Consider the following 9587-nt stretch of genomic DNA (forward strand, 5'->3'; position numbering starts at 1 on the left):
TGAGACCAGTCAGCCAATAGAAACGTTACAGGAAGTTCATGCCGACCAATCAATGAAGAAGTGTCGTCACTTCCTCTCTCCCAGTTTCGTGAGTTAGCATTTAGCAGGAAAAGTAGCTAACTGGCCATTAATATTTTCCCTTAATGAGTTGTGCGCTTCTAATTTTTTGGAGACAGTAACGTAAATGAAAACAAAACGTTTGACACCTGGATGAACGGTTCAAAAAATCTTGTATCGCGTCAGAGACATTTTTAAAGTCGTATTTGTTAGCCACCTGCTAGCAAACGTTGGCTAACTACATTCATATTCAGCATTCACTATCATGGCAAGTGCAGCAAATGCAAACCTCAACGCAGTCCGGGAGACAATGGATGGTAAATATATATTCAACGAATATTTAGCAGTTTGTGTATTTGTAAACTATTACTAACTGTTGCAAATAAACTGTTGGGGTTTTTTTGCTACTCCAGCTCAGGGGTCTTCAATGTTTTGAAAGACAAGGACACTTTATCTGAAAGTGAGAGGACGCAACAAATATTGGATTAAATTGATATCGCATATTAAATTGGGCAGCTAGCGTGACCTAAAAGCTATACACACAACTTTTTATGGTGCATACAATATTATGATATAATGATCCTTATAACATATCCATATATTTATCCATCATATTTTAATGTTAAACATACATAGGAAGGCACATTTTCTCAAATTTATATTTGCCAATAATACAGTGCAATCATGTTAATGTCTTTTTTCAGACATTTTTGAAAAAAGATTGTTGAAAAGCATAATGTCTGAGGACTTCCTGTGGATCCCAGATCCTTTGTTGAAGTTTTCTGCCATTCATACTAGAAAATGCCAGTAACTAGGGTAACTTGTCATCATCATCATCATCATCATCATCATTATCATCATCTTCTTCTTCTACTAACAGTGCTACTGGAGATCTCTAGGTTGCTGAACACAGGTTTGGACATGGAGTCTCTGTCTATATGTGTAAGACTGTGTGAACAGGGCATCAACCCAGAAGCTTTGTCTGCAGTCATCAAAGAACTGCGTAAAGCTTCTGAAACCCTCAAGGTACAGAAAAAGGCTCCCAAAGAGCTAACCTTTTCACATTATTGTTTGTCTGTTAACCGACTGCTGAACAATCGATTAATTCGTTTTAAGAATTCACATCAAATGCCAAAGTGACATTTTCCAGATATCACTGTGGTATCTAACAATGTTTAATGTCTAAAAAACATGGTATAATGATCTCATAATTTGTCATGATCATTTATCACTATTCATTTTATATTTTTTCTTTCAGGCTTCTGAAAACTGCACTAACTGACGTTGCAGCCCGTTTCCCTCAGTTTGAACTTTAATGGGATCTGATCCTGGACCTGTTCCTACCATGGACTCTCCAGCCAATCAGGCTTTCCTGTGTGTTGGCACACTGACTTCTCCTCACTGACTTACTGCTCCTGTTCTGTGCTTTAAATTGTCGTGAGTTTTTTTGTGGAAGTATCAACCTCAGTCTTCTTCCTAAACACAAGTCATCTCCGGACATGAGGCCGTGCTCAGCCATTCTGCCTCAGATTCGCTTTCAAGTTTGTCCTTCAGCCATTTGTAAAGTGGAAGTTCAGAGTGGTATAAACATTGACGTCCTGCCTTAATTTAAGAGCATACATCTTATTTCTGATACGCCAATTTGTGTTGCACTTTTCATAAAGTAATTGTTTTATTTTAATGATGTTTGGACATATTTAATTTGTAATGAATTGTTTTAAATTTTGTGAAAGCATAATGCATTTTCAACTTTGTCCTTTTGGTATTTCCATTGTCTGTTTTACCATCAATGATGGAACAAAGTCTATATTAAAATGTTACAGTCAGTAGCCACAAGGTGGTGTGGTGTCATTCTTCTTCTTGTCTGAGGCATAGCTGTTAGGTTCCAACTGTGCAAGTTTACATTCTCAGTTTTCTTCATGTTTAAGAGCAATTCAATTCAGATTTTATCAGGTACTTTTAAAAACACATTTTCCTTTTTTCATTTATTTACTGTGACGTTTTTTCTGTTGCATTGATCCCATTTTTGAAACATTTTTTCCCAGTGATGTAATTCTTACAGGTTTTTCAAATAAGGTTATCATGATACCAGAATTGACAATGACACAATACTAGTATAAAAAATAAACCTGGAACCTCTTTTGAAACCACAGTAAAAATAAATAAGTCAGCAACAAAGGATAGGATATTTTTTTACTATGTTTATTTTATGAACAACCTGCACAGAGTGATACAGAAAAAGTAACTGAACACATAGCAACACAGTGATCTTCCCTGTTTCATCTGTGCAGCCTTCAATTGAAAATCTGGGTGTAAATCTGCTTTTTTTCCTCTTTAAGCTTCTGTACTTAACATACTATTGCATGTGGACATCATATTTTTAAATGTGGTATTGAAAAGTATTTTCTGGAGGACTTAAAGGAAATTATCTTTCCTGCCACACTAGGTGAAAGGGACAAAGATACAAACAGACCTTGCAGGGGTGATCACATCAACATGTACAAAAGAAAAGACATGAACAAGGGTCATTCTTTACAGCAGGATGTCCTGTTCAACTGCACCCCCCCCCCCCCCCCTTATGTCTGTACTCTCCACAAAAAAAGTATTTGAGATTTATTGCAAACGTGACAAAAAAAACCATCTTTGATCAACGAGAAATGAAGCCCCTACATCATGTGTCTAACCACACAGAGCATTGTTTTGTTTCTCCACCGTCTGTGAAATAGCTCTATTCATCTTCGAGACGAGGGAAAATGCTGAGAGCACAGAACATTCCTCCACAGGCCAATATACAGGCAAGGAGCGACCCCTCATCTGAAAGGGCTTGAATCAGTAGCTTTTGGATGTGTGTGTGTCCCTCTGTGTGTGTGTGTGTGGGAGAGAGAGAGTTTAGGTGTTCATGCAGCGCTGTAGATGTCTACAAATGAGTAGCCCCTGAGCCATCTGACAGTCACGCCTCACCCCTCACAGGCACACCACAGAGAAAGCCAGCAAGTGAGCAGGAGTGTGTGTGTGTATGTGAGTGTGTGTAAGCATTTCTGTCTTCTTCTGCTTTGTCTCGCCATCTTGACTGACAGGCTGTGAGTCTAAATCTCTGTACCGCTGCTTTGATATCTTAACACAGTATCTCTCTGTTCCTCAATACCAGCATCGTGTTAGCCAAGTATGAGAGGCATACAGATACGCCGGCCGCAGTGGCTCTCCTTGATAGCTCATGAGCCTGAACAACCCCTGGCCTCCGTGGGGGGTGAGCAGCGGGAGTTGTTGATGGAGGGGAGACCCACATTGAGAATCCTTTTCTTTTACAAAGAGTTATGCATGGCTTGATTGGCTACTGTGGGCGTGGGATTCAGGATGCATTGCTCCCTGTTTGATGTGTTTGAAGGGTTTCTCCTGATCCCAGCCAGCTACTTTGATCTATATAAAACAAAATATTCTCAAATCCCATAGTCCTGACTGAGAGATTAGCGTCCGTATATGCATAAACATCTAAGAGGTGTTCAACTAGGCCACTGGTCAGGTCACATGACTGTATAAACTTAAGGAGGTCCTCACATCTGAACTTCTAAAGGTGTTTATGTTTGTATATCTGATAATTATCCCGGCCGAGGATTATTTTTCTGATAAATGAGGGCAGTCTCATTTAAAAGTGAAAGATTACAGTTCAGGTGCGCGCAATGGATATTATAAAAATAATTAGACTGGACTGATTAGGAGTTCTTTATGCATAAGAGAAGATGGTCTGTTGATGTTTTTACAAACCTAAATTACAAACATAATGTCTCATGAATACAAGTACAGGGTAGAGTTTAACCAACAGTCAAAGATCTCTATGTGCACAGTTATATTTAGGTTACTAATTACCATTGGCCATAAACAGGTAGGTCTAATGGTCTCCCTGCAGATGCTTTGTTTGTTATGTCCATTTCAGGTTTTATTGCAAATTATATGATAATTTCAAGGCACAAAACTTTAAGTTATCAGACTTTATTTCTGAGGAGTTCTGGGTGGATTTTTGACTTGAGTTGGGCTTTAAGAAGAAGGTACATTTTTGTGTCAGATTTTATTCGTAGAGACTTGAGTTTTGTTTTTATACTCTGACAAATGTTTCACCACCGCAACAGTATTTTTTTTGGGGTCTAATTAATCCATATGGGCTGGGCAGTTGTATGTGCATGACACACTATGAATAGTTATTCATATACTACAATTCAGAGGTTCTTGTACTTTACTTCAGTATTTTAATTGTATGCTACTTTATACTTCTAGTATAGAGGGAAATATAGTACTGTTTAATTCACTGCATTTATCTGACAGAGCTGCAGTTATTCTGATGCTTTCAGAAAACTACAATATGCATATAAAAGAGGATTCATGGTCATACACACGATTTCATAAAATGGGTGGAATTAACTCCACAGTGGCCAGCTTTACATTTAACAGCTATTGTGTTATTTCATGCTGCTTTAAGTACAAATTGGAAGGCAGGAATTTTACTTAATTAATTATTTTTTACATTGCAGTAATTCTGCTTTTACTTTTAAGTAAAGAATCTGACAATAAATAAAAGAACCTACCATGAAACTAAAAAGAACATGTTCTTAATACCCTGAAACCCAATTAGAGCATCCTAAAGAGATTATTCTTATATAGCATTCTGGCACTGAACTGATCAGTTTATTCATATTTCTGTAACTGACGGAGCCCTCACCCTTCAGCAATGGGAAGCTTAACTGACTGTATTTGCCCTGAGAGGAGCTCGATGACCTTGTTAGATCTTACTCCGATACACCACCCTTGATTATATACAGGCCACACTTTAACACCATGAGATTATACTATTTAGGTCCCAATTAAATTCACAGCAAGGAAATTGGATCATAAACTCTTTAAAGGATCGTTAACAATCATTAGACAGGATAATGGCGTGGCAATCAAAATATGTTCAAAAACTTCCAAAGTCTTTTAGTGACTTTGTTATTTTTGGACATTTTCCAAGCTGATTAATGTAGAATTGATTGATTTACAGTTGTAATTAGCTGTCTTCTGCATAGATGCATAATAATCATATATCTCCCTGCTTGTTTTAAAGTATTAATTGATTTCATTAACAAAAGCACTTAATTGAATAACAATTAGCAAAGTTGGTGATCGCATCGACGCAGCGCATGCAAACTCCCTTGTGTTTTCCCTATGATGATAATGAAGCCACCTTTTTTATCAGATTGGAATTTTGTGTGTTGGACTATGTAATGACTAATATGATATTGGGCTTATTAGTTTATTCAAGTGGCTCACTGAGGCGTTAAGCTGGTGTTGAACACATTGTGTTTAACAGGTAGGCACCATATGCTGCCTTAATCAGACATTGGAATCACATTTGGTTGTTAAATTGTCTTCCAATAAAAGCAGGTAGTAAAACAACTTGAGTTAATTCAATTTCAGGCGAGTTTGGGTGAAGTGAACAGCTGTTCCTGTTTGTTGAATTGTTTTTTTTAACATTCCCTTGTTTTTTTTGTTTGTTTTTTACGTTTTACTGCAACAGCCTGTTTGTTCTTCAACTTTTCTTGTAGAAAATAGAGATGGAGGGTGGACTAGCTGTCCACTCTGCTTAAAAGAAGACAATGCCAGGCATATTGTAGTGACAGCTTGCATTGTGTGTGTGTGTGTTTAAGAGAAAGAGAGAAGAGACACGAGAGAGAGCATGTGTGTGTGTGTGTATGTTAGAAAAACAGAAAAATAGAGAGTGTGTGTGTGTGCATGTGTGTTACAGTGACAGCTTGTATTCTCCGTGATTAATGATGTGCTGTGTGACTTGATAAGTGCTTCGGAGGACCAACGCTTGTTTCAATTAGACCTTGTGAAGGTCGCGACGCCGCGCCGGCCTCTCATTATCATATCCATAATCAATCCACATTATCATAGGGGAATGTGCAATGGATGTGTGATATCTTGGTCATACACACACATTCAGAGATGAGCACACACGCACACAGACACCTAATCACATAGCAAAACACAATGACATACACTCTCACTCACAAGAGCGCGCGCACACACACACCCTTCACTCCAAGTTGATTTGAACCATAACAGTGGCTGTCGGAACGGATTGTCTGTTCAGATTAAGAGTGTGTTTCTGAGAATTAAGCGGCGTTGATGGTGGTGGCATTTCAGATCCCCTCTGCAGACACAAATGCCAAAACATCATTCTGTCACCCCCTCCTTCTCTCTCTCACAACCGCACACACACACACACTAAAACACACACTTAACCAGAACCCTGGGGCATTTTTAATAGAGGCGAAGGGATTCGTATGTTTTTACTCCTCTAATGAGAACAGATTGAGTGGTATTTACACTTCATCGGCTGATCTAACCACCTACACATTTCCCTCATGCTTCTGCTGCTTACTGGCCAAAACAGACATGTGGAAAGGACCAGAGCTTGGCTTTAAAACAGCGACACAACATGAGCGTTATCTTCATTTCTTTGGCTCATGTTGGCACTACAGAAAGATAAATATGAACTGTTAAAACAGGAAAAACCGGAGCTAGATTAATTTTTTTTTTAATGGAGGCTGTGTCTATTTGTCTCAGACAATAAAAATGAGTGAAGGATAAGGTGTCTGAAAGCAGATTTAAATCTCTGGCAAGCACAATGGTCCAGGGGAGCGACTCCCATGGGATCTGACTGTTGAATCTTTAATTTAATCAGTAAGTCTACCTGCGATCGAAACACGCAGAAAGTGGCAAACACAGGTCACCTTTTTCTTACCAAAACATCCAAACAACAAACTACTAGACTACAAGGCCTAATAGACTATATGATACCATGAATCAAGGCAAAAATCACACCTACTGGAGCAATTATAGGAATCAAAGAGGATATAAAAATGTATTTAATATATAGTGAAGGGAGAATCTTCCTAGGTGCTCGAGACAGATTGAAGAAAAACAACTCTGACACTCACGTCATTCTCTTTTGTATTGTGTGAGCTTTGCCACTACCGTGCACGTGTTACACAATTTCCATTAGGTCAAGATAGATAGGCCTGCAGAGTCTGAAGAATGGGAAATTAAAGTACTAAAAAGAGTTTAGCATTGCAATCCTTTACCTCCGTCCGACTCAAGATCGACAGTTAAAATAAAAAAAAGGATTGAAATCGATGCAGCAGAACCAGAGTTACTGTCTTTTTTAAAATTCCATGCATTCTTCTTCTTTGTCAAAACTTGGTGCCTACATTACCCACAATGCAACCCATACCGACAGTTTGGTCAGTGATTCAGGTGTGTTATTAGCTGCTAATGTAACCTTGAGTCGCCGAAGACCCAAGCAGAGATGAGGATCAGGCTTCAGATGTCTCACTTACCCCCAACTCCACACCCCAACATTTTTCTTACCTGCAGATTTGTAGTCGTCAGTCCAAGCCGACACTGACTCGAGTGACATCACTTGATATGTGTGGATTTCTCCCTTTAATATGACACAGTTTAAGTATGAATTGGTTTATTTCTTTTCCTCTTTATGGTACATTGTAATTTTATACTTTAGTAACTGAAGAGATTTTGCAGCAAGTATCGGCTCATTGTTTCATTTCATGGGAGTTTAAGCACAATAGCTGCTGTAGGAATTAAACCCGTGACCTTCCTGTTGTGAGACAAAGTCACTTCCCACCAGGGCATCCTGCAACTTACTGCTAGCAGAGTTCTCTTAAAACACTGTGGTTGCTTAGCAGACTGTGGATGGATGAACTAAAATTAAAAAAATTTAAAATCTAGTATCTAAGGTTATAATCACAAATAGTTTCTTCGGGCTAACATATTACTCATCAGGTCCTTGCCACCTTTTGTAGTAACTGTGTTTATAGTAAATACCTGTATTTTATCAGATGGTGCCGAAAAAGTTCAGTTCGGTTAAAACTGAGTGCTTCACAATATTAAACACTTAAAGGTGGGACTTTATGAATCAGCTCTGTTTAACACTGATGGCTTTATCTGTGTATTTTCTACAGATGGAGAAAGAAAGTCGTGACATTTCTTTTTGGCAGGGAAAAGGCCATACTCAGCAGGAGTTATCAAAGGCAAAAAGTAAAAAGTTCGAGTTAGCTATCTCTCTCTCTGTCTCCCCCCCTCTCTCTCTCTTCCCCTGGAGATACTCATGTTAAGCATAATTAAGCAGATTTGATTAGCATCAAGCCTGGCTTCCTCTCTTGACTTTTAATGAATGTAAATCTACCATCTACATCCTAAAGATTAATTTCTGCCAATTAAAAAACACAAGAGGGCTTATTGGAGAGAGAGGGGGGGTTGGGAGGCAAAGAGTGTTAAAGTCCTTTGAGTTGGAGTACAGTCAGAGTTTTATCCTCTTCCCCCTTGTCTTATGGTGAGATGGTCTCTGGAGATCTGTGTCTCTCTCTCCCTCTCGACCAAGATCATTATCAGCACAATGTTCCGTGAAAGCCACTTTGAAAGGACTGCAAGCTCCATATGTAAATGATGGGAGCGTGTGTGTGTGTGTGTGTGTGTGACTGTGTGTGTGTGTGTGTGTGTGTGTGTGTGTGTGTGTGTGTGTGAACAGAACAGGTAAAGGGGTCAATTTGTCAAGACAAGGTTGTTGCCTCTTTCATGAGCTTTTGTGCAATCTCTCATCTCTCTGGTTAGACTCTTTCTGGATCGTTTTGGTTGAAACTTAGATTTTTGTTAGTTCAGAGCATGGAGTGCAAATAACGTTACAATAATGACAAAACAATGGCACCCGGAAGGAATGAGGTGCAACACAAATTACTTGAACAAAGGCAAAACATCCTTTAGGCTTTTCGCTTATCCAGCTGTAGTGATGAAATGAAATTAAATATGGATGTAGGCCGACTTATAAGTTCATTTGGCAGGTGCTTTTCCTTTATTCTCTTGCATCAGTCAAAAAAAAGGATTGTTATTATAAAGTACAGCCTATTCCTTACCACACCTTTAAAATATTGTTTAGGACATACCTTTAACACTTCTGCATAAATTATAGAAAACTATTATATTATGTATATATTTTTTATATTTTGTTCATACGTTTTTATTCAAGATTCTTCTCAAGTCTCTGTTTTTGTATTTTTGTTCCAAAGCACTCCCTCATAATCAGACTTAAAGTCTCTCTGGTGGATTAACTGGTATTTAAACATGGAGGAGAATATTTGCTCTCTCGACAAATAACTACAGTAATCAAGCCATATTTTTTTAAAGATAATATGGAGTTATAGCCTACAACTAGCTATTAGTCACAAACGATTACAGTGATGCCATGAAGCTTTAAAATACTATAAAGAAGACGGATTGAGTGCCATCAGAAGCATTAATATTAAAGTGTCGTTAGGCGTCCATAAATAGGCTTATCTAAAGTTTATGTAGGCTAATCTTTGCTCTCTCTCTCTCTCTCTCTCTCTCTCTCCTCTCTCTCTCTCTCTCTCTCTCTCTCTCTCTCTCTCTCTCTCTCTCTCTCTCTCTCTCTCTCTCTCTCTCTCTCTCTCTCTCCTCTCCCT

At 38.5% G+C, this 9587-nt stretch overlaps 1 protein-coding gene across 1 annotated transcript; it reads left to right on the forward strand.

Moving 5' to 3' along the window:
• Positions 1-95: 95 nt before the first annotated feature.
• Positions 96-1810, forward strand: mzt1 (mitotic spindle organizing protein 1). Its single transcript, XM_083923453.1, has 3 exons — positions 96-374; positions 938-1083; positions 1316-1810. The coding sequence occupies exons 1-3, from the start codon at positions 323-325 to the stop codon at positions 1337-1339; spliced, it is 222 nt and encodes a 73-aa protein (XP_083779579.1). The 5' UTR covers positions 96-322; the 3' UTR covers positions 1340-1810.
• The last annotated feature ends 7777 nt before the right edge of the window (positions 1811-9587 follow it).

This window comes from Echiichthys vipera (genome assembly GCF_963691815.1).
Source record: "Echiichthys vipera genome assembly, chromosome: 11".
Classification (NCBI taxonomy): domain Eukaryota; kingdom Metazoa; phylum Chordata; class Actinopteri; order Perciformes; family Trachinidae; genus Echiichthys; species Echiichthys vipera.